This window comes from Equus quagga, chromosome 1 (genome assembly GCF_021613505.1).
Source record: "Equus quagga isolate Etosha38 chromosome 1, UCLA_HA_Equagga_1.0, whole genome shotgun sequence".
In the NCBI taxonomy this organism is placed as follows: domain Eukaryota; kingdom Metazoa; phylum Chordata; class Mammalia; order Perissodactyla; family Equidae; genus Equus; species Equus quagga.
Window position 1 is genome coordinate 93418760 of NC_060267.1, and position 22597 is coordinate 93441356.

A 22597-nucleotide genomic window follows, 5' to 3' on the forward strand; every position below is an offset into this window, starting at 1 on the left:
CTCCTCCTGGGCTCCCCACCTGCCCTGCAAGAACATGCTGCCTCCTTTTCTGTTCTGGTCAACGCCGAGCCGGGCTCACTCCCGTTGCTGCTTAAACAGCACGGGCCTGCGGAAAGGCTCCCCCCACTGACTGCCCGCCGACCTCCGGGGCACGCTGAGGTGCTCCTGCGCTGGGCCTGAGCCTGCAGCGGGGTAAGTGTTCAGCAAACACTGGCTGAATGAATGACTCTGTTAACAGAATGAATGAAAGTCTGAGGAGGCAGGGCCGCTGCACGTTTCAGTCTGGCACCGAGGAGCCCGTCCCTCTCCAAATGGGAAAACCAGATCCTGCTGTGTGGGCGGCTCTGGGTAAGAGGCAGGCAACCCCCGGGGGGCCCGACTGGCCGTGCAGCCTCTCCGCCCCTCCGCTCCTGCTCAGCTCCAGCCCCCGGCCCCAGCATCTGGGAGGAGCAGAACATGTGTGCTGAGGAAATGCGATTAGCCGTCAGGTGCGAGGAGGGAGCTCTCTGGAGCTGTAAATCCGCTCAGCAGCAGGAAGACATTCCACAGTTGGTTCGGTGCATGAGTGTGTGTGCACTTTCTCTGCAGCTGTAAACTCAAGGGCTAGGGCTGTAGCTTGGGGACGGGGTGGGGATGGAGGAAGGCAAGAGCCGACTCACACACGTGTTGCACCGATTAGGGTGGAAGGGGCCGAGGCGGGGCTGCCCTGAAGCGAGGAGACAGGTGACTGGGCCTGGGCGGCCGGAGGAGCCCTCTGCAGAAAGGCTGGGCCTGAGCTGCCCTCGAGATGGGAGCCCGAGTACAGGATGGGGGGGGGGGGGCGCTGCGTGTGGCTGCCGTCCGAGACCTAGCTGCCTGGAGACAGACCAGCTGGCTCGGGGGAAGGCGTCCAGTTCTGAACAGGACTGAAATGACCCTCGGTTTTCCCTGGAGCAGGGGAAGCAATCGTCCTGGCGAGCTAGGAGAGGGGGAGGCAGAGTGGAAGAGATGGCCTGGCTGCTTTGGGTGTTGTTGCCCCAGGGGTATGAGGGGCCAGGACCGCTCTCATTGGGAGCCAGTCAACCTGGGCAGGCTCTGAGCCAGCCGAGACGTGCCCTGGCACCCCCGTCCTCCTCTGACCTCCATTGGTCAGCTGGCCACCAGTCCTCCCCACCCCCACTCCACCCCTCGCCTGCTCATGCTTTGGCCAAACCAGACCCCACCAGCCACACGCCCTCCTCTGCCAGGACGCCCTCACTGTGCCTGCCTCCCCTGGTCACACTGTGGCCCTCAGCCTTTCCTGACCCCCAGCGGGGTGCGGTGTCTCCCTTCAAACCCCCGCCACATTGCGTGTCTTGAAAGGCACTCACACAGCTGATGGGGACTCAGTGCCGGCCACGTGTGGGGCTCTGTGCTCAGCACTCTTCCTACTTTGTCCTGTTGGGCCCTGTCAGCAGTCGGGCGTCTGGGGAGATGCCTCTGCTCTCCCCCTTTTCCAGGGGAGGAGACTGAGGCCCAGGGAGGAGCAGAGACTGGCTGCTGGCACAGGCGCCCGTTCAGAGGGAGCGGACTCTGACCGGCCGCCCAGCCCGGGGCAGCATCCCTCCTCTGCCCAGCAGATGGCGCCGGGCCCAATAGGACTCAGCGGGGGCCAGGCCCGGGAGGGGTGGGGTGGGGGGGCGGGGGAAAGGGAGCCCACCGCCTGCGCCCCCTCCCCTCACCCCCTGGCAAGCCGCGGAGCAGGCGGTTTTATAGAGGTGCTGATGTGCCTGGAATGCCACACAGCTCCCGCCTCCCGGACAGCTGTCTGTCTGCTCTGCCCGGCCCCGGAGAGCTGGGCCAGCTGCCGCATTCACGTCCTCGAGGCGCTGAACGCCAACCCACAGCTCTGGGCACCCTGGAGCATGGTGGCCCTTGCTCTCCATGGAGGGGTCCGCGGAGGCTCCCTTGCACCTGGTGGGAGGGGATCTGAGCTTGGATGCCCCTGACTCCTTCCTTGGGGTCCCCGGCCTGGACCGCCATCCAGGGCCTCGGCTCTGTGCACGAGTCATGTGTGTCGGTATGTATCTGCAACCTGGCTTGTGACAGCACTCAGGTGTCGTCTTCAGCCGCTGGCTGAAAGTGAGCACTTTGAGCCATCCCCTGCTCCTGAACACCTGTCGGGTGAGTGAGGTGGGGGGGCTCCACTCCTTCCTAGCCCTGGGGCTTTGGTGTGCCCTTTGCCCCTGTGAGCCTCAGTTTCCTCATCTGCAACATGGAGCCCCCATCCCTGCCTCGTTGGGTCACTGTGAGCACTGATGAGTGGCCCACGGAGCTCTGAGTGGGGCTGGCCTGGGAAGCACTCTCCAAGTGTCCGTTCAGTAAATGCATAAAGAGCAAACACACAGGGGGATTCTCACCCTCTGGTGGGGGGGGGCCTCCTCATCTATTCACTGGAAAGTGGCTGCCCCAGGGACCGAGGAACTCGGGGCAGGTCTGGGACCGGAAGCCAGGCTTGCCTGCATTGCACAGCCAAGCCATCACCTGGTTCCCCATCGCGGCCGAGGGGTGCTGCCATTCCCTGAACCCACCTCCTGTGACTGTGGAGGGAAGAGTGAGGCAAAGAGAGAACGGAGCTCCTGAGGACCCGGCCCGTCCTTGGTGACAGGCCCTGTGGCAGGGAGGGGCTGGAGGAGAAACCGATCGGTGAGCCCTTGTGGGTAGAAGACCCTCCTAGCTGGCTTCTGGAGGTTTGCTGGGAAAACACCAACCTCTTCTGGCCCTGCCAGAGCTGCCTTCTGTACAGCAGGCTTAGCCCGACCACCTGGGCTGGCTGTGAGATCCAGGACACGGCCCTGCCCTGTGGGGTCCCAGTCACAGATCGGGGAAGACATTCTGGCCCAACGTGAGAGGCCAAACACAGTGCTGGGGCCCCTGGGGGCTTTCCTGGAGGAGGTGGCTTTGGAGGATCATTTGGCGGCCGAGCACGTGCAGATGGGTGCAAAAGAAGAGCTCCAGAGAGGGGACAGCTGGAACCAAGACAGGGATGCTCAGAATCATTCGTTTCAGTGACTCTCCACGGGGCCTGGGCACAGTTTGAATTACAGGATGGATGGGGCCAGGAGGCAGCGACTCCGCTAGGTCATTAGCAGAGCGTAGTGCAAAACGGGGACCCCTTGTTCAAAAAGCAGGACGAAGCTTTCTCTTTCCTCCATGGCCTCTCCTGACCCATCAAGGTACTTTTTATCTGCCGTTTCACACCTTCCCTGGCTCCTGGTGTCCCCCCCAAAACCCTCAGGCCACCAGCGGCTCAGGCGGCAGTTGCAGCTCCTGGTGGGTTGGGAGATGGAGCTCACTGGTGTCATTCGGAGGCATCCTGGCCGGCTCCTGGAGGTGGGGGTGGGGTGGGGCAGAAGCATGGCAGGCCCTGGGTCACATACTGCTGGAGGTCACAAAGCCATAGAGTGGCAGGGCTGTCTCCCAGGCACCGTCCTGCAGAGCTAAGAGAAGGCACTGGGGGTATTTGTGTGGGTTGGCTGTGGGGTCCCTCCCAAGGGAAACACTTAGTCACCCTGGTGCTGGCTGGATGTGGAGCCAGAAAGGCCGAGAGAGCTGGGGACTGTGTCGGGAGTGCAGGGCCCTGGCGCCCGGCTGGAGGGGAGGGGATGGTGGCAGAGGCTCCCAGAGTGAGTGCTATCACTCTACCTGTCACATGTCTGTGAGAGGCTGGTGAGTGTGTGTGTGCATTCGTGTGCGTGCAAATGTGTGTATGTGCATGTGTGTACGTGTGTGCACGCCACGGTGCTGGATGACAGGTTCCATCATGACTGCGCTTCAGCACACCGACCCCAGGGGGCAGTGTGGACCTGGGTTCGAGTCGATTCCACTGAAGATCCCAGGGGCCCCAGGGGGAAAATGAGGTGAGTAAGACCTCCCTCCCCGAGGGTTCTGGGGAGGATGAACCCCACGTCAGGACCGGGCAGACGGAGAGGATACGATCAATAAAAGCACTGGGTCCCTGATGTGCCGTTTACCAGATAGGTGATCTTGGGTGTCACTACAGGCTTGGAGCCTCAGTTCCTCCATCTGTAAAATGGGGATAGCAAAGATGTTGCCCTCACGGCTTGGTGCGTAGGAAGAACTCAACACACGGTAGTGGGCATGCCGTTTCTACTACTGTTATTCCTCCCCAATCATTCCTCTTGGTGGCTAGACACAGGGCAGAACTCGCCCATGGGTGGAACAGTTCTCAGCTCGTCATAGGGGGCAACTGAGGGAGCTCACCGTGGTCCCTTCTGGCAAGAAGATTGGAATGGAACAGGAGGGTTTTGCAGGTGCCCTGCAACATCTGTGGCTCAGAGGCAGGGGGATGGATGAAATGGCTCGGATGACCTTACAAAGTGTAGCCTGCTTCCACTCCACTGTCTGGAGGTGTCTCTGTGTTCCAGGCAGGTGGGCTCGGGGAGCCTGGCCTGCAACGGGCAGGAGCCTGGCCTTGCTTCCGGTGCAGCTCACTCCGCGCTCTGGGGTCCGCCTGCGTTCCCCAGGGCTGGAGCTTGTGCTGCTCGCTCCGTGCTCGGCTCCACGCTCTGACTCAGCAGCAACACAGGCCTGGAGCTCCGTGCCTGGTCTGCCAGGAGCTGCCCAGCTGGCCCCGGCCCAGCCAGGCCCCTACGCCCTGCCAAGCTGGTGCTGAACATCTGCACAGAGTTCCCCGTGCCTCCCCCCGGCCCCGGCCATTCTGGCTGTCTCGTCAGCAGGCCGTGGGCACTTCCGTCCCTTCCCTGGAGCCCTTGGTGGAGCCCTCACTGGACCCCCCTCAGTCCTTCCTCCTGCAGAGGCCTCTGCTTCTCAGGAGAAGCTTTGGGAGACTGGCTGGGTGACCTCAGAGCACAGTCTCCCCTCTGGACCTCGCATCTCCCATCTGTAAAATGGAGCTATCGGCCTGGACACCTTATACATCCCGGACTCCATTCCGGACAGTGTCAGAGACTGGGTCCCCTTCTTCCCTCTGGAGGCAGAAATTGGACAGGCGGGGGCCAGGGCTCGGCGTCACCACCATCAACCTCCCCCGTGACCCCAGGCTACTGGCTGCTCCGTCTGGACACCCCGACACACGGTCCTGACTTCTGGACTCGGGAAGGCGGCCTCCCCGCTCGTTGCTCCTGGGCCGCTGCCGGCGGCAGTCAGCAGGCAGCTGGGCCTGCCTGGCCGGGCTCCAGAGGCGCGGAGCGGGTTAAAGTGTGCGCCAGGCCGGCCGGCGGCGGGCGGGGGAGCAGCCTGGTGGGAAGTGTGAGTTCCTCCCTGTCTGCCTGACAGCTATAAAGGCGGCCGCGCCGCGGAGCCGCCACTGGGCTGTGCGCCTCCCTGGGAACCCCCTCTCGTGGGTGCTCTTTGAAGTGAGGAGCCGGCAAGAGGGAGGAGGAGGCAGAGAGAGGCCGAGCCCACAGCTCTCTGTGCTCCCAGCCTCCCTGTTCGTGCACCTGGCGCCGCCTGCCCGCAGCCGCTCGGCCCCTTTCTCCAGAAGGACAACCTGCTGACCCTGGGCCAGGTAGGCCACCTCCACCCATCCCGCTTCCCACTGCAGCCCTCTCAGGACACGAGGTGCAGCCCCAAGGGGGCGGGGGGCAGAGCATCCCCCAGCCCCGTCAGGGAGCTGTTATGTAACAGGAGGAGGGCTCCTGGGGAGGGGTCCGGACCCTCAGAATGCAGAGAGGGTGGCCCCTCACCTCCCAGCCTCGGGCGCCTGAAGTTCTTGGCTGGGCAAGCCTCTCCCCCTGGCCGGTGGCTGTTTTCGGACCCCAGGGAGGGATGCATCCCGTGTGAGCCGGGCCTGGCCTGTAGCCAGCGGTGTCTGGGAGCCTTAATGAAAACCAAGTGTGAGGCCGGCTCAGCACCTGTCTTCAGCCGCAGGCAGGAGCGGGGGCACCAATTAGCCAATAGGATCGCCGAGGTGGGCTCTGTGCTTGTGTGAGGCTGGGGGGGACGCAGATGGAGGCCTGCGGGGGAGGGGCAGTGGACTGGGCGGGGAGGTGGCAGGTAGGCAGCTGGGGAGACGGGGGCTCCAAACTCCAGGGGTACCGTTGTCTTGTCCGGGCAGAGACGTTCTTAGGGTGCAAGGGTGTTGTTGGTGTAGCTCCTGAAAATCTGCAGGTGCTTGAGCTGCAAAAACAGGCGGGTTTGATGGAGGAGAGAGAGGGGCAGCTCTGGGGTCCACGTGGGGGCTGGTGGGGGGTGGGGGAGGTCTCACACCTTCTTTCCCTGCAATTAGTCAGGTTTGCTCTGGGGTCTGGGGCTGGTTAGCCAACTTGCTGTGTGGCTTTGGGCAAGTTGATTTCCCTCTCTGGGTTGCAGGCTATAGGGGGACAGGCTTGGTAGTTTCTGAGATCCCTTCTTTGACTCACTGTCAAGTGACACAGAATCTGAGATAAACCCTGGACAGAGCCCACTGAAGTCCCCTGTTTCTCCCTCTTGGGGAGCAGGGTCCACACTGAGGAATCAGATGGGGGAGGCTGAGGGCCCAGGAGGCTAGCGGCTCCCCTCGATTTGACCAGGGTGCTGACTTGTCTGTGGCCCTAGGCTGCCGGGACGCCACGCTCTGGGGGCACCAGCTGTGCATTTTCTCTCTGGAGGGCAGGGGCACAGACACCTGGGCTCTGACCAGCCTGAGTTCCCTGAGGGCCCCAGGCCCAGCCCCCCAGGGGCAGGGCAGAGGCGGTGGCCAGGGAGGGGAGAGGTCAGGCAGAGCCAGTGGCATCCCTGGACCCGTCCAGCACCCACACGGCCAGCGGGCAGGGTCATTCTCCCACGTGGTCAGCAAGCACTGACCAGGTAAAAGCCCCAAGGAGCTCCTGCTTGGGCCAGTTCTAGGCCAAGTGATGGCCTGAGTCCTGGCCCTCGGCTCCTTTATCCAGCGGACACAGCCTGGGCCCACGGCCTCCCCACCTGTCCCTGGTTTTCCCCACAGGCATTCTCCCGGGAACTCAGGTATTCTGAGGCGAAGCATGGTGCACATCCCCATGTGCTCGCAGGTCAGGGTGGCACACACACTGCCACCCTTGGATCTCGAGCCCGTGGCAGGCATCTCCAATCACTCACTGAGCCCTTTCAACACGGCCATCCTGCACCCACTACCAACTGATCCCAGATAACCTCAGGGTCTCAGCGCTGGGTGGGCCCCAGGGCTCTTCCCTGCAGTGGACCCTGGGCAGCTGACAGAGGAGCTGGGCCTGGCCTGGTGGTGACAGTGGCCTTGCTTCCTAGGATGGACGGCAGACAGTGGCCTTCACACTGGGTCTGGTCCCTGCTGGCTATGCTACTGGTGGCTGGGAGTGCGGCATCCACTGGGGCCACGGTGAGTGGGGAGCGTGCCCTTACCCCGGATGGGCTGACATGGGAGGGGCTAGGTGGCAGGTGCAGGGCATGTGACCTGGGGTCCCGGGACACCTTCCCAGATCCCCTCTCAGCTCCCAGCAACATGTCTGAGCCAATCAGAGAAGCCGCTGTGCAGGGGCCTCTGGCACCCTGGAGCCCTTGCAGGTTTGGCAGGATGGGGCTGGGGGCCGAGAGCTTCCCTTCCAGGTGAAGGCCTGGAGTGAGGCCTGTGACAGGTGGGCTCGTGTCCTGCAGAACCAGGGCCGGGCCCCAGGCTCGCGGGAGAAAGACAAGAGGACGGTTAGATGCCGCCTCAGCCTTCCCCTGAGCTCCCAGGAGTCTCCAGACGGCAAGATCGAGAGGACCCAAGGCCCACGACCTCCTGGGAGTTCCCTCCAAGACTCCCTGGAGATCTGAGCCCGGGCTGCCGAACCGCTCAGTCAGAGGCCATCCAGGGGGCTGTGTCCTCCCGTCTAGGGCCTGGGGATGGCAGGCCTGTCCTGCCCGGTGCTCCAGCCTTCTTCTAAACCTCTGTGGGCCCTCTCACCCAGGACAACAGCCCGACGTCCAATAGCCTGGAGGGGGGCACCGATGCCACCGCCTACTGGTGGGGGGAGTGGACCAAGTGGACGGCGTGTTCCCGCAGCTGTGGGGCCGGGGTGACGTCCCAGGAGCGGCACTGCCTGCAGCAGAGGTATGGGGTTGAGCAGAGGGCCCCGAGGGGCTGATGTGAAGGTGGGGCAGCCTGGACAGGAAAGGGAGGGCTGGGAGGTGGGCAGCCTGGCCTTCTGCCCGGGGCAGCGGGTGATGGTGGGGGTCTCAGCCTGGGAGGGGTCTTCAGTCTGAGGCAGCACAGGCCAGGTCAACAACTTCGTCTTTTCATTGGCCTCCTGATGGGTCCCGGGCCGTGGTGTCCCAAGTTTCGTCCTGCTCTGGGTCACTGGGGACAGCCCTTTTGTGAGAAAGCAGCATCCATTTCTAGGGCTCTCTCAGTGAGGGGTGAGGCCCACTCTGGGCTTCTCTTCTGAAGACTGTGTTGAATAAACGTGGAAAAGCATATGGTGCAGTGGTTACTGTCAGACAGACCTGGGTTCAAATTTTGCCTCTGTCATTTCCTGGCTGTGTGACCTTGGGCGAGTCACTTAACTACTCTGAGCATCAGTTTCTTCATCTGTGGCGTGAAGGTCATGCTAGAGCCCACTGACATTCTGAGACGGCAGTAGACCGTGTGTTTATGCACTGTCACACAGGGCTGAGTACATGGTGAATGTTGTTAGTGTTATTAATTCTCTGTGCTAAGACCCCATGCGATGTGCTGGGGATAGAGAGCTGACTCGGATTTGGCCGTCCCCCAGGCAGGGGCTGAGAAGCACCCCATTACCTGAACATGTGTGAGATAAGGAGGGGCTCTGGTGCAGTGGTGGGGGGTTGGTGGGAACGTGGGGGGGAAGGACTCCTTGCCCAGAGGGATCAGGGGCGGCCTCAAGGGGCCAGCCCAGAGGCCATCCAGGGCAGGAGCAGGGTCGGGCGGGGCCTGCAGCTCGCGGCCCTGGCTCAGAGCCCGCATCTTCCTGCCAGGAGGACGTCTGTCACGGGCACCGGGAACAGGACCTGCACGGGCACGTCCAAGCGGTACCAGCTGTGCCGCGTGCAGGTGAGGCCCCGCCCCCTCCTTAGGCAGGTCTCGGGCGTCTTCTTGGTGGCCTCTGGGCCCTCCGGATACTCCGTCCTCGGCCTGCCCCTCACGTCCTCTGAAGAGAAGGATGGTGAGGGGCCCGGGCTCAGCGCTCCCCCTTCATTCATTAAATCAAATCTGCGGTGCCCACCGTGTGCTCGGGCACGTGGAGGGACCAGAAGGACTCGCTTCTGCTGGTGGAGCCTGAAGTGTGGCCTCAAGGTTCAGGGTCTCTGGCTGCAGCCCCCTTTGCTCACAAGTCCTGCACCAGGTGCTCGCTGGGAGACCGACAGTCATCAGGCATCCCTGTCCCCACCTGTGAGATAGTCCCACCGCGGCCCAGCTCCAGCCCCCGGGAGCTTGTCCCTGTGCAAGGGCACCCTTGGCCTCTGTGGCTGCTTGAGTAACCGTGAGCAGGCGCTGACACGGCCGGGGCTGGACAGGAGGCGCCTACTCTGGTCCAGCCTCCGGGCAGCTCTCAGTGGGGCCACAGCCAGTCTGAACACAAACTCTGGGGCGTGGGGCAGAGAGACAGCAAGCTGCTGGGGTCTGCGCGTGTCGCCCTGTCCTGGTGTCTGCATGTCTGCGTGTGTGCACAGGTGCAGGGAGTTAGGGGCTGAAGGGAAGCAGGTGGCTATAGTTCCCATCTTGGCATCATTGGTCAGCTGCCCTCCTGGACTCTCCTGAGCTCCAGAGGGAGATCCCCCCCAGTCCACATTGTGGCACCAGCATGACCAGCGGGGCCCCCCTGCACAGGCCTCTCCCTCTGCCTGGTGGCGCCTCTTCTGTGAAGTCAGGTCCACCTTCAGTCAGGGTGCTGTGTTCCAGGCATTGCGGCTACAGCCGTGGACACGCACCGGGCCTCTGCCCGAGGACGCAGCATGAGTGGGGAGCCAGCAGGAGCATGGCCAGGGCCCAGTGTCACTTCCCCTTCACCGTGTGGCTGGGGAGAAGGCCGGGTGGCGAGGAGATGAAGAGATCCGGCCCAGAGCACAAGGAGGGCCAGACCACGTGGGTGTTTGAGGGACGGTCGCTGCCCTTCCGCTTGTCCTCGCTCCTTCCGGAGGGCGAGCGAGATGGAGAGAGAGGAGAGGCCATCCCACGGGCCATGGCCCTGGCGCGGCTGTCCCGGCTGCAGCCACTTCCTGCTCAGCCGGGACAAAAATACCTTTGTCGGGCCGAGTTCCTCCTGGAGCCTCCCTCCCCGTCTTCTCGCTTCCCAGGAGTGTCCGCCGGACGGGAGGAGCTTCCGCGAGGAGCAGTGTGTCTCCTTCAACTCCCACGTGTACAACGGGCGGACGCACCAGTGGAAGCCCCTGTACCCGGGTACTGAGGCCCGGGGACACCCGGAGGGGAGCGGGATGCGGGGGCAGCACTTCCACATCCTGTAAGGACCCACACCCTAGGGGTCACCTCCTGGAGACAAGGGGAGGGAATATCCTTGTCCAGTGCCTGGGCAGGTGGGGAAACTGAGGCCCAGAGGGTGGGGACTGGTCAAAGGTCACAGGTAGTCCAGGCACCAGTGTAACTGAGTCGGCCTCTCCCGCTCACGAGGTAAGCGCTGGGCATCCAGGGCCAGCAGCCCAGAGCCATCAATGGGTTCAGGCCTCCTGCAGGGGGGGCAATGGCCCCCACTCCCCAGAGGCAGAGGCTGGAACCTCTGGAGCCTAGACTGGGCCAGACCACCTACATCTTGGTCCGTTTCTGCCACTGAGATCACGGGCAAGTCCCTTCCACTCTCCAGGCCTCAGTTTCCCCATCAGTGCAATGGGGGGTGGGTGTTGTCTCAGTGGGAGGAAGAGGGGAAGTCCCTGAATCCGGCCCCCTCCCCACCCTGAGACCCTCTGTGTCCCCCCAGATGACTATGTCCACATCTCCAGCAAGCCGTGTGACCTGCACTGCACCACCGTGGACGGCCAGCGGCAGCTCATGGTCCCTGCCCGCGACGGCACATCCTGCAAGCTCACCGACCTGCGAGGGGTTTGCGTGTCTGGAAAATGTGAGGTTGTTAAACATTGTAGCAAAAGTACCACTGATCTCGTTGCGCTGACCGCCCAGCTGTGCCCCCGCGGCGGTGGCGGCCCGGGGCCTCGGCGCCCTCCCAGCAGCCCTCTCGCCTCCCTTCCTGCAGCCCATCGGCTGTGACGGGGTGCTCTTCTCCACCCACACGCTGGACAAGTGCGGCGTCTGCCAGGGGGACGGTAGCAGCTGCACCCATGTGACGGGCAATTACCGCAAGGGCAACACCCACCTTGGTAAGAGCTCCCACCCAGCGGCCGGGCCTGGCAATCTGCCCCAACCCGCGGAGTGCCACGGAGTGAGAGCCTCCCCTCCTGGGCCACCAGAGCCTCCGCCCAGCCCAGGTGGCCAGGTGCTCTGGAAGGCCCCCTTTGGCTAGGAATTACGAGCAGCTCTCTGTTGAGCACCTACTGAATACCTGGGGCCAAAGTGTGCACCTGGCTTGGTGATCATGTTGGACCTTTGCAGCAGCCTTCAGGGAGGTGTTAATACCACACTTACAAGAGGGAAACTGAGGCACGAGTCCCATCCTCACAGCTGGTATGAGATCCGTGTCTGGGCAGGCAGATTCTGGGGCCTAAGGTCTCAAAGCCGAGTTTCGGAGGGCCGAAGGGAAGCAGAGGCTCCCACCAGCTCCAGGCGGGCTTCAGCTCAGGGACAGCCCCTCCCCTCCCAGGGCAGTCGGTTCTCCCAGCCTCGCCCGTCTGGCCTCTTGGGGGCTGGGGTAGGGGTAGGGGGTCTGTGCAGGTGACAGAACCTTATACTTTTGGAAAGATGTCACTTATAATGACACTTGGCGTTGAACTGAATGCATTTCTTGGGCTCGGTGAACGCTGGTGAGGATAGAGGGGGTTGTCATAGCCTCCAGATCAGGGGAGGCCGGGCAGCTTGAAACCCACTTAGCAGATGGGGAAACTGAGGCCCAGAGTGGGAATTGTCTACACAAGGTGAGCCGGGCCAGTCTGGATTAGAACCAGCCCCATTAGAGCCACCGTGGACCCCTCCATGGGCCGTGTCCCAGAACGGGCAGGAATTGCCTCCCGCCCAACACGAGCGACAATTTTGGAGTTGGTGTTAGGGCTTGGACTTGCGAGCCAGGGATGGGCGTGTTGGACCGAGGAGGGTTAGGGTAAAGGAAGGGGGGTATCTTTAATGGGGGCCCTGGGCAGAGCGCAGACTAGAACTCCATCACGCACGGCGAGCGTGCCTGCTTTCTTTGGGGGCCTCGCTGTGGGAGGCAGCATGAGCTGGTGGCTCCATTTCTTCCCTTCCTTTTGTAGCTGCCCGGGGGCCTTGCGCCAGAGCCCAGGGCACGGGGACAGCAGGGGCAGCACTCGGGCTCTCTCTGTGCTAGGCACTGCAGGTGGCAGTGAGGCCCCATTGTCAAGGTCGTGCTCTCACGGAAATCTCGGTGTGGGGCCTGGGGGCTGACAGCAAACATACTGACCACTCTACCGAGTGCATATTGTGCCCTGAGCCCCGTCAGGCATGTCCCACAAGAAGGCAGGCCCTACCCCTGTCGCCATTTTACAGATGCAGAAGCAGGCAGAGAGAGGTTAAGAAGCTAGTCTGAGGGCGCACAGCCAGAGGTGGCAGAGCTGGGTCTGAACCCAGACAGCCTAGCTCCTGGATCTGTGGTCCTAACCACTGAGCCACACTCTTCCCTGACAAATGCATGTGGGAGGGCCCTGCAGGGTGTCGGAGATGATTATTAAAGGCTCTGGAATCTTGTGAGCTGGTTGCTAATTAAAAAATTAACGCATATAAACCTACATTTAAATAAATCATATTTAAATGAAGTCATCACTTCCTAACGGTGTCACCTCTGTAATGATTGCATCCTTGCGGTGGAAATGCTATAGCAGCAGGTGAACCACTGGGCACCTCCTCCCACCTCTGCTCCTGGCGACAGCACGTGGGAGCTTGAAATTGGCCACAGTGGGAGTGGTTGCACCATGGACATTGGCCAATGCGGTGCATCAGAGCTCCTCCCACCCTCCCACTAGAAGAGCCTCTTGCTAAACATCCCCAGCCGCTGTGGGCCGGGAGGGATGGGCTCAAGGGCTCCAGGGACCTGGAGAAGGTGGGCAGGCAGCAGAGAGGAATGATGGGTGGTGCTGGCCTGCGGGAGCAGCTCAGCCAGCACCAGGCGCACGGAGATGCTAATGCTTCTCGTCCGGGAACCTGTGACATGAGCAACAGCCTGGCAAACCTGGTCTCTGAGATCCCCTCTCATCTCCTCCCCGAGACTCTTGTCTTAGGACTTCGTCCCCAGCCCACTCTCTGTCACCTGCTGGCAGCATTTCTCCCTTCCTCAGACTCCTGCCCCCAAGACCCTCGGTCCCTTTGTTGGGGGCCTCGTGGAGGTCTCTGTGGCTGCCCGCCACCTGACTGGGGGCTTCCATGACAGGCTCTGAGCTGACCTTGACCTGGGGCCCTGTACTTTCTCATCCACATCTTGGAATGTGGCAAGCCTTTAAAAATCACATGATGTTGTGACAAGATGGGTTTTTAAAATACTAAAATTGATGATGCTCTCGGGGCCAGGCTCTGTGCTATGCAGTCTCCCAATACCACTTAGAGTGGGAAACTTTATCCCTGTGTACAGATGAGGAAACTGAGGCCCGAGAGCTCCAGCAACTTGCTCAGGGTCACCCTGGTGGTACGTGGCAGAGTAGGACCCAAGTGCATTTGACTGTGGCAGATTTAAGCTCCCTGTGGCCTGTGATGTCCCTCGGGAGGGGCTAGGACAGGTACCATGAGTGTCAGGTAAACCTGGGCCCCTGCCTGGGCGGTGGGTCGGCCCTCCAACTGCCCGGAGCGTTTCGGAGGATCCCCGACCGGCCTCTTGGCTGCGGTGTGGCTATGTGGGTGCGGCTGCCCTTACACAGTGCCCCTCACCTGCCAGGAGCGCGGGGGGGGGGGGGTGGTGACCCCCATCCAGGTTCCTTTACAATCAAGAGCCAGTGGCCACAGCCAGACCTGTTGCTCACCATCGTCTCATCTCCCCCAGGTTACTCTCTGGTGACCCACATCCCAGCTGGTGCCCGAGACATCCAGATCGTGGAGCGGAAGAAGTCTGCTGACGTCCTGGGTACGTATGTGCGGCCTGGGCAGCTCGTGGTTTTGCAGGCACGGAGCAAGATGTGTGGGTGTAGAAGCGACACTTGACCCTGGATCCCTTCCTGTGGGAGACGGATGGGCCCCAGAAGCCAGAACTCAACCTGGGTATGTGCATGTATGTGGGGATCACAGGGAAGCTGACCTCACCCCCATGTGCAGAAGGACATTGTACTCAGAGCTGCTTGACAATGGCGGGTCGTGACATCAGGCAGTGAGTTCCTTGTCCCTGGAGAGCCTGGCACGGGCAAAAGATGGACGTGCTGAGTTTTGGACCCCTGCCCCCCAGGGTACGAAGACTAAGACTCAGTTGGTGAGAAAGTCGATGTCCGGCGAGAGGAAGTAGGTGGCCAGTCGGAGGCCATGGGTGACGAGAAGCACAGGAGGATTCAAACTCAGGTCTAGGGGCTCTCAAGTTGATGTTCTTGCCACTGGATGGTCTCTGGTGGGCAGCTGGACCACAGGAGGGGTCCTCCAACTTGAGGGTTCTGGAGTTATTTGCATAGTGGCCGAGACAGTGAGGCCCCAAGTTGGTGACAATTTCTAGAAAGTGTCCCTGTGTAGTTGGAGCCTTGGCCTGGCAGTGTGCCTTGTCTGCACCCCCAGCAGATGGCCTGAGGCCCTGCTGGCCGAGGCAAGTAGGTGCTGAACCTGGGAGCTGCCCTGGACGGGACAGGTGGGGACCCAGGGAAGAAGCTGCTCCCAGTGGCTTGCTGACCTCCTAGCATCTCAGGGCAGCTGCGCGAGAGCCAAGACAGGTAGGAGGACGCCACCCTTCTGGGGGGACGCTGGGAGGCGTCAGCCTTTGCTAAAAGTCCTCCAGGGAGAGCTCAGCCCAGGCTCTCAGCCCTTGAGGCCACGGGGGTCCGAGCACTGTGGACCCTGAGCTCCAGCCTCCACCCTGGCAGGTCTGCACATGGCAGGCCCCAAGCGCCGCGGCTGAGTGCGGGAGCCAGGCCCCTGCCAGGCCGGTTGCTCTGTCGCCCGCTGGGAGGGCGGTGAGGCCAGGAAACACGGTGTTCCCAGAGCTGGCCGCAGAGCAGTTGCTGCTGAGGCAGACGCTTGGAAATACCAGGGGCGGCCTCGAGCACGGGGGAGCCGCGGGAAGGGAGGTCCTTACGGTCGGGAAGCAAGTTTTGGACCCGGGCCAGGACTGAACCCCGTGCACAGACCTGCAGGCTTGGTGGAGACGACCCGGCCCCGGCACACGCTCCGCCGCGCGCGGCTTGGACTATTGCTCACGTCATTTTTTGACTCGTCGAGGGTATTTTTCCAGCAGACGCGTCCTGCTTGTTGCGTCTGTCTGATAATAAATTAATCGCCCGGCTCCTCTGCTCGCGTTGCATCAGGAGCTTTGGACGCTGAACTCTTGCCTCCCCGGGGCCAGTTCCTGGAACTGACTCTAAGGACACCCTCTGGAAGACACACTGTCCCTGCTGTGGAGCCCGCCTCCTCACCCCATCCCCCGGCCCCAAGGCTCTGAGAGCGGCTGTTCACCCTCTACCCTCAGCCCCCAGGAGGGCCGGCGGCCCCCAACAGTCGCACCAGTGCTGGGCTGTTGTTCCAGCCTCCAGGGCCGGCATGAGACGGGCTGCTGGGGGTTGCACGCACATTCTTTCTGTCTGGGCGTCATCAGGCTCCAGTCAGGCCCTGGGAGTGGCCGTCCTTCTGACAGCCTCTGTTCCAAGTGTCCACCCGCTCCTCGCCTCAGAGAGAAGGCTACTGGGAATGTCCCCTGGCTGCCCTCAGCCGTGCCTGGGAGAATGGACTGGTCAGGCAAATGGTCAGCCGGGTCACCCCAGCATGGCAGCAGAATGTCATGGTTCCCAGGGGGAGTATGGAGCTGGTCAGCTCACAGTGGTCTGAAAGGGCCCGCTGGGGTTGCTGGGACTGCCCTCCAGGCTAGCCCGGTCAGGGCTGCAGTGTCGCTCAATGTGGACCCTGGAAGGGGCACTGAGGTCCCCTCCCCATCATCTGGGTGTGAAGCTGGGGGCGGCTACTCACCCAGCGTCACACGGTGAGTCCACAGCAGAGCCAGCTGGATGGCCCAGCCTGGACCTGCTGACACCTGCCCCTAGTGTGTGTCTTTCCTGGGTGCTGACCCTCCTGATCCAGACCTGGCTGCTTGGACCTGATGCCAGGTCATCACCTCGCAGCCCCCAGCCCCTTTAGAGGCAGCCAGAGTGACGGGACGAAGTGGGCCCCGAGCCAGCTATCTGCAGTCGTCCAGACGAGTCCTTATTTAGTTTAGGCTGATAGGAAAGTTCGCTCACACCTCCTCAGCACTCAGGGGCCGGGGTCCCAGGCGGGACACAGACAGGGCATCTGCTCCTGGCCATGTGGAGTTTCCTGTCTTCAGAGTATTTGGGGAGGGTCGTGGGGACGGGCTGGCCATGGCTCCCTGAGCACGTGAGGACGCTCTCGCTGGCCCCTCTGTCCTCCCTCCGGCCCGTCCAGCACACGTGACCCGGCGGTTTGCCCTTTCAGCTCTTGCAGATGAAGCCGGCTACTACTTCTTCAACGGCAACTTCAAGGTGGACAGCCCCAAGAACTTCAACATCGCCGGCACGGTGGTCAAGTACCGGCGGCCCATGGACATCTATGAGACCGGCATCGAGTACATCGTGGCGCAGGGGCCCACCAACCAGGGCCTGAACGTCATGGTGCGTGGGCCGCGGGTTTCGGGCGGCAGGGGCGGCCTCTGGGGCCAGCGACACCACGGGATGGCCCCACAGTGTGCGTGCATGCGGCAGTGTCTCCACTCAGCTGGGGGGTTGTCTCATCTGTTCACTCACTCATTCATTCACTGATTCATGCCCTCATTCATTCATTCACTCAGATTTTAATTCCATCACTTACTCTCATTTACTCATTCACTCATTCATTCATTTTTCCATTCCCTTGCTTACCCAGCCACCCACTCTCTCACCCTCTCACTTGGTAATCATTCATTCCTTCATCCCTTCATTCTTTCATTCCTGCTTTGGTGCCCCTGCTGGATGAGCATAGTGGGACGTTCTGTGCAGGTCACCAGGATCTGCAGGGGGAGGGGAGGACAGACAGCTGGATGGGGCTGCAGGGATGTGGGACCCACTCCCCGCTCCACAGCTGGGGATTTATGCCCCCCGTGTGGTTCTCCACCCCACCCTGTGGACACTGGCATTTCTGCCAGATCCTCAATGTTGAGGGACCATGGCACTGTTGTGGCCCTCCCTGGACTCTGCCCCCCGGGATGCTCACGGCTTCTAGGGAAGGGCACAGGCACAAGCAGAGGGCAGGAGGGAGTTTGGGCCTATCATGCCCAGCTTGCTGGAGTTTTCCCATGGCAAGTGTCTAGAAACGAGTGCATTGCAACTTGGTGCCCCAGCACTGAAAAAATGTAGAGGACGTGTCACCGAGATCAGGTGACGTCCAGATGGCAGTTCTGTTGCTCTTCAAGGCCTACCAGCTTTTGTGGAGGCTGAGGGGTACAGTGGGGACAGAGCCCACCCCCCCTGGGCTGTTTTGATTTCCAAACCCCACCATGGCGGGTATCGCATCCTCACTTTATAGACGAAGGCACCTGGGCACAGAGATCAGTGACTCGCCCAGGCATGGAATCGAAAGTGGCACAGGTGGTCTTAAACCCAGCTCAGTCATGTGCCAGGGCCAGTTGTCTGTTGAACTGCTGTGCTGGAGGGGTCTCCAACTGGGGCTGCTGCCCCCACCTCCCCACACTGCCTCTTGGCTGCAGAGCTTCCCTGGGTGACCCCAGAATCTAATGGGGGTCACGTATTTCTACATCTTCCCTTGCTGCTGTCCTTGAGGCAGTCTGGCCTCCTGGCTTCACCCCCCGGAGTGGAGCTGTGCTGTAGGCCATGGTCCTCAGGAAACAGACTCTGAAAGGCAGGTCTATGTGTGGGAAGATTTGGGGCGTGGTCTCAGGAACAGCACCTGTGAGGGGATGAGGGGTCAGCACTGGACAGAAGGAGATGCTGAGCTGCTCCCACTGGGAGTTCTGGGGTTTCAGTGACCCCTTGGAGTCATCTCAAGTGGAGGCAGGGGGCTTGGCTCCGTCCCTGGGTGCCCCTCACGGAGGGGCATGACGTTGGGAGAGGCAGCTCTCTGGCTGAGGGAAATTCCTGGGGAGGGACTCAGCTGAGAACTGTCAGCCACAGCCCCCCAGGCAGCTCACTAAAGGGGGGGCCCTGGGGGCACCCCACAGCCTCCACCCCAGTCCATCCCTTGCACTGCTCGCATCCGTTTGCTTTGTGTAATGAGTTTACCTTGTCAGGAAGAGCTCCTCTCGAATTCTGGTTGGTTTGTTTCCTGGGGAGCCTTACGCGAAGGCTAGTGGGGTGAAATGCAGCTGGTCTGGGGGCTGCCACTGAATCCCATCATTTCCCTCCTCCACTACCCATTCTAGATTCCTCTCACCCCCGCCTAGCACCTCTGCTAGTCCAGGTGGCTTACCTGGCCAGGTATCTCAGGCCCTCTTACGTGGGGGGTCTGGGCTGCCAGTCTCCAGGCCCTTTTCAATCCAAGGCTGCTCACTTGTCCAGTTACCATCAAAATTGGGCAGGGGGTACCAAGAGATGCCCAGTGGAGCAGCAGGGAACCAGACATCTTCTCTGCTGCCAGGTCAAATCGTCCCTGCCTGCCCCGGTGAGCGGGTCAGCTACTGTCAGGATGGTGACCCTGTCCTGCTGCTGCTGTCTCAGCACAAGGTGCCCCAGCAGACCAGGTGGCAGTCGTAGCTTACAGTTTAATGAGGCTCATGTGATGTCTCCTGGAGGAAGTTCCCCCACTGGGAATCAGGACCTCTAGAGCGACAGTCCCTAGAGTTGCAGGGACGCGAACCCCCAAATCCCCAAGTGGGTCCCTGGGACTGGCAGCTGCTGCTACTGCCACCTCTTGGTTCCCAGGCCCACCGGGAATGAGCACAGCACCACGGTCTGGTGATAGATTGAGGGTGTGCATTGCTTCATGGAAGGTGCCCCGAGACCCAAGCCCCACAGGGTCCTGTTGTCTCTAAGCTGCACCTTGGTCTCAGCTGCCTTCACTCTATCAGGCTGGCAGTTTCTGGGTGATGCAGCATATGTAGGCCCCATGGATCTCATGGTCCTGTGCCAGCTGAGGTATCTCCTTTGCGATAAAGCGGGTCCCTTTGTCCAATGCAATGTTGTATGGTGTCCTGTCTCAGTGGGATAAATACTCTCAGAGCCCTTGGCTATTGGGCCTGGCTGAGGCACTGTGGGCAGGAAAGTCAAGCTCCTATTCAGAATAAGATTAGTCGTTTCCCCTTCCAGGATAGAAGGAGTCTGGTGTAATCAACGCGCCATCATATAGCCGAGTGTCCCCTAGAGGGAATGTGCCGTACCCCAGGCTCAGTGTTGATGCCAGGAGGCTGGACTTCCACTCTTGGAAGTAGCTAGAGCAGCCTTGGTGGGGTGAGAACCCATCTCTTGGGCCTATGCATGGTTTCCATCCCTGCTACTGTGGCCGTTCCATTCATGCCCCCAGTGCGCCATCAGTGGGGTGACTGAGGCGAGAGGCTGGCCTATGTCTGCTGGCAAAGCTGTTCTATTATTTGTTGTTTCATGCCCTCCCATGGTGGGTGCTCCCCAGCATGCATTAACAAGGGACACGACGACCGTCACGTTTCATATCCACTCCATTGATCATCCACACTTATCTCCTCCAGACCTCCTCATCCCCAATCTTAAAATCTTTCCCATCTAGGCTCCAGACCAACCAGCCAAGTCGTTAGCCGTGGCCTGCGAGTCAGTGCAGATTCTTACCTTGGGCCACTGTGTTTTCCATACAGATTGGATGATGGCTGCCTGAAGCCCATTGGGAGGGGTCTCTTTCACTGCGCTTTTCCAGGACTGCCCCTCAACAGGGCTCTAGTGACCGAGATCCCATTTTCAGCTTGCGCCCCCTTACTGAGCTGGCCTGTCTCAAGTTTGGCCATTTCTCTCCTCTCTGATTTCGTCATGAGGGTGCCCAGGCCGCTGTAGCTGTGGGCTCTGAGACAGATGCTGCTGCAAGAGTCTTGGATGGTGGGAGTTTGTCACCTGCTGGTGCAGCTTTCAGTGTTCTCTGGCCCTGATGGTGCCTATTCCTGGATGTAACACTTCCATCTTATGATGGATCGCTGCTGGGCCCGCCCAACTGCATCACTGAGTGGAGTTGACAGGACTCATGTTATCATGTTCTGCTCTGGCTGTGTGAGTCACTTGATGTCCTGTGGTCAGAGGGTTCCACCTCTGGTAGGGTCTGGCAGCATGCCAGAGCTCTTTCTCAAATAATGTGTATTTATTTGTTGCAGGTGACATGACCTTGCTCCAGAACCCTAGGGGTCTACCTTATCATGTTCCTATCAAGGCTTGCCAGAAACTCCACACGACACCTTTCCCCACCACAGATGTCTCTATTACTGTAGGGTTGGCCAGGTTCGCGGCTCCAGAGGCAGGCTGCTTGCACCTCAGCCTGGACCTGCCAAAGAGCCCTTTCTCCCCAGGACCCCACGCAGAGCTGGCAGCTTTTCATGTTACCCAGAATATGGATTGGACCCACATTCCTGGATGTGGGATATGCTGTGTTCGAAATTCTTCTTCATGATGGAGGGCATGAGATGCAATAATTTGCCCTTTACTTTCAAAGGGAGACCCTGGTATACCCTAGACTGCCGGACCCTGAAATTTTCTCTGACGTGGAGTGGCACTGAACCTTCACGGGAGTTAATCTCTGATCCTCTGGAATGTGTATGCTTTACCAAGGCCTCCATGCCACTTCCCGCTCGTCTGGTCTGCTAACATGATGTCACCAATACGGAGGAGCAGTGTACTGTTCTGTAGAATGGTCCAGACCCCTTTGGACTGTACGATCATGGGCAGTGGGAGAGTTGGTACAGCCCTGGGTCCAAACTGTAAATGTGTGTTGTTGTCCATCCCACGTGAATGAAAACTGCTCCTGCTCCTCCTTCCCCATTGGTGTGGAAAAGAACGTATTTGCTGGATCCGTGGCCACATGTGATCAACCTGAGGCCATGTTGGTGTGTTCTAGGAAAGACCGCATCCGTCGCAGAGCAGAGTTCTTGCTCAGCTGAGTCTGTAGTGGTTTACTGTCATCCTCCTGGGTCTGTCTTGCTTCTGTTGAAACAAGTCTTTCAACAGAACAGTTGATTCGACTGCTGAATCGAATGGAGGATGAGATTACTACCACTGCAGCCTTTGGGTCTTTGAGAGTGGCACCTGTCTCTGTGTGTTCTCCCAGGACGCAGTAGTGTTTCTGATTCACTCTCTCAGAGGAATCTACTCATCTCTCCCCGCTATGGTAGCTCCTCTCCCCAGGTCAAGGGGCCAACGTGAGGCTTCTGCCACCTGCCTATTATGCACTTGGGCACTGAGTGAGCCTGGCCTCCGGTGGACATACTGTGAGACAGACTGGAGCCGTCCTGGGGCCATTACTTGTCCCCTACACGCTCTCACAGTAACAGAGGGGCAATAACGATGCTGTGGGTCCCTGGTTGACAATGACCACCCTGGTTCCAGAGCGTCTACCCATTTCTCTGGTGAACAGTTAACCAAGTAACTGGCTGTGGGTTCTTTGGGGAAGAACTGGGAGAATCGTTACCATATAACCTGGTTGTGGATCCCTGTTCCCGGGACCTGGCTGGTCTGTCTCTCAGTGGATTCTGGGTCTGGAAACTGGCCAGAAATTGGGTAGGGATTGTGACTTTCACGGGACAGCTGCTCTCCGCTTCCTGATCACCCACCCTTGATATCTTTTGATCTTACAGACTGAGAAGCACCTTTTCTGGGCTGATCTACTTGTCCCCTGAGAGTCCTTTGTTCTAATCAACCATGGCCAAAAGTCTCTGTGGCTCAGGCCTCCCGGCTACCAGGACAACCTTCTTGCTTATTATAATACTTGTGCCCACCTTGTTCTGATTATTGTGGGGAGTCTGGTTGTGAAATAGCATCTCCTGCCATCAGCCCTGGCCTGTGAGGACTCCCAACACAGTCCCTTTAAGTGATGTTCGTGCCTCTTCCCGTCACATTTCTTTTCACCCTGGGGAACAGAGTCCTTCTGCAGAAATGAGTTTCCTGGCGGATCTTCCAGACTTCTCCTCCCTTTTCCTCATCTGCTAGCAGTGCTAGCATTTGTCTTTCACTGAGTGTTGGCCCTCAGTTTCTCCAAGTTTCCAAGAGCCATCCTAGTGGTGTGTTAGCACTTTCTCCCAGAGTTCTCCTGTGTGTGCCTGGTCATGAGAGAGAGCTCCCACACGGAGAACCTCTTCCTCATCCAGGTTTGTCCTTTGCTGTCTGTGATCCTGCCCTCTGACCCTCGCCTCCAGGCCCACAGGCACTCTCCCGGGCTCGGCCAATTCCCATGGGCTTGTCCTTCAGGTCCGTCAGTGCGTTGTCCCTTCTCCCCTGAGCAGCCCCAAGGCCCCATGACTGGGTG

The 22597-nt window shown here is 60.3% G+C and overlaps 1 protein-coding gene across 3 annotated transcripts in view; it reads left to right on the forward strand.

Moving 5' to 3' along the window:
• Positions 1-5208: 5208 nt before the first annotated feature.
• The window catches only part of ADAMTSL2 (ADAMTS like 2), a 38019-nt gene continuing 20630 nt past the window's right edge, over positions 5209-22597 (forward strand). Inside the window, exons 1-9 of one of the 3 annotated variants that reach the window (XM_046671141.1) lie at positions 5213-5509; positions 7222-7312; positions 7884-8026; positions 8911-8986; positions 10231-10333; positions 10866-11011; positions 11139-11262; positions 14040-14120; positions 16634-16809. In XM_046671141.1, coding sequence (XP_046527097.1) covers positions 7223-7312; positions 7884-8026; positions 8911-8986; positions 10231-10333; positions 10866-11011; positions 11139-11262; positions 14040-14120; positions 16634-16809 — 939 coding nt within the window. In that variant the 5' untranslated portion in view covers positions 5213-5509; position 7222. Of the gene's footprint in view, positions 5510-7221; positions 7313-7883; positions 8027-8910; positions 8987-10230; positions 10334-10865; positions 11012-11138; positions 11263-14039; positions 14121-16633; positions 16810-22597 lie in introns of all 3 variants that reach the window. The other 2 variants (XM_046671123.1, XM_046671132.1) reach the window with 2 other exon arrangements.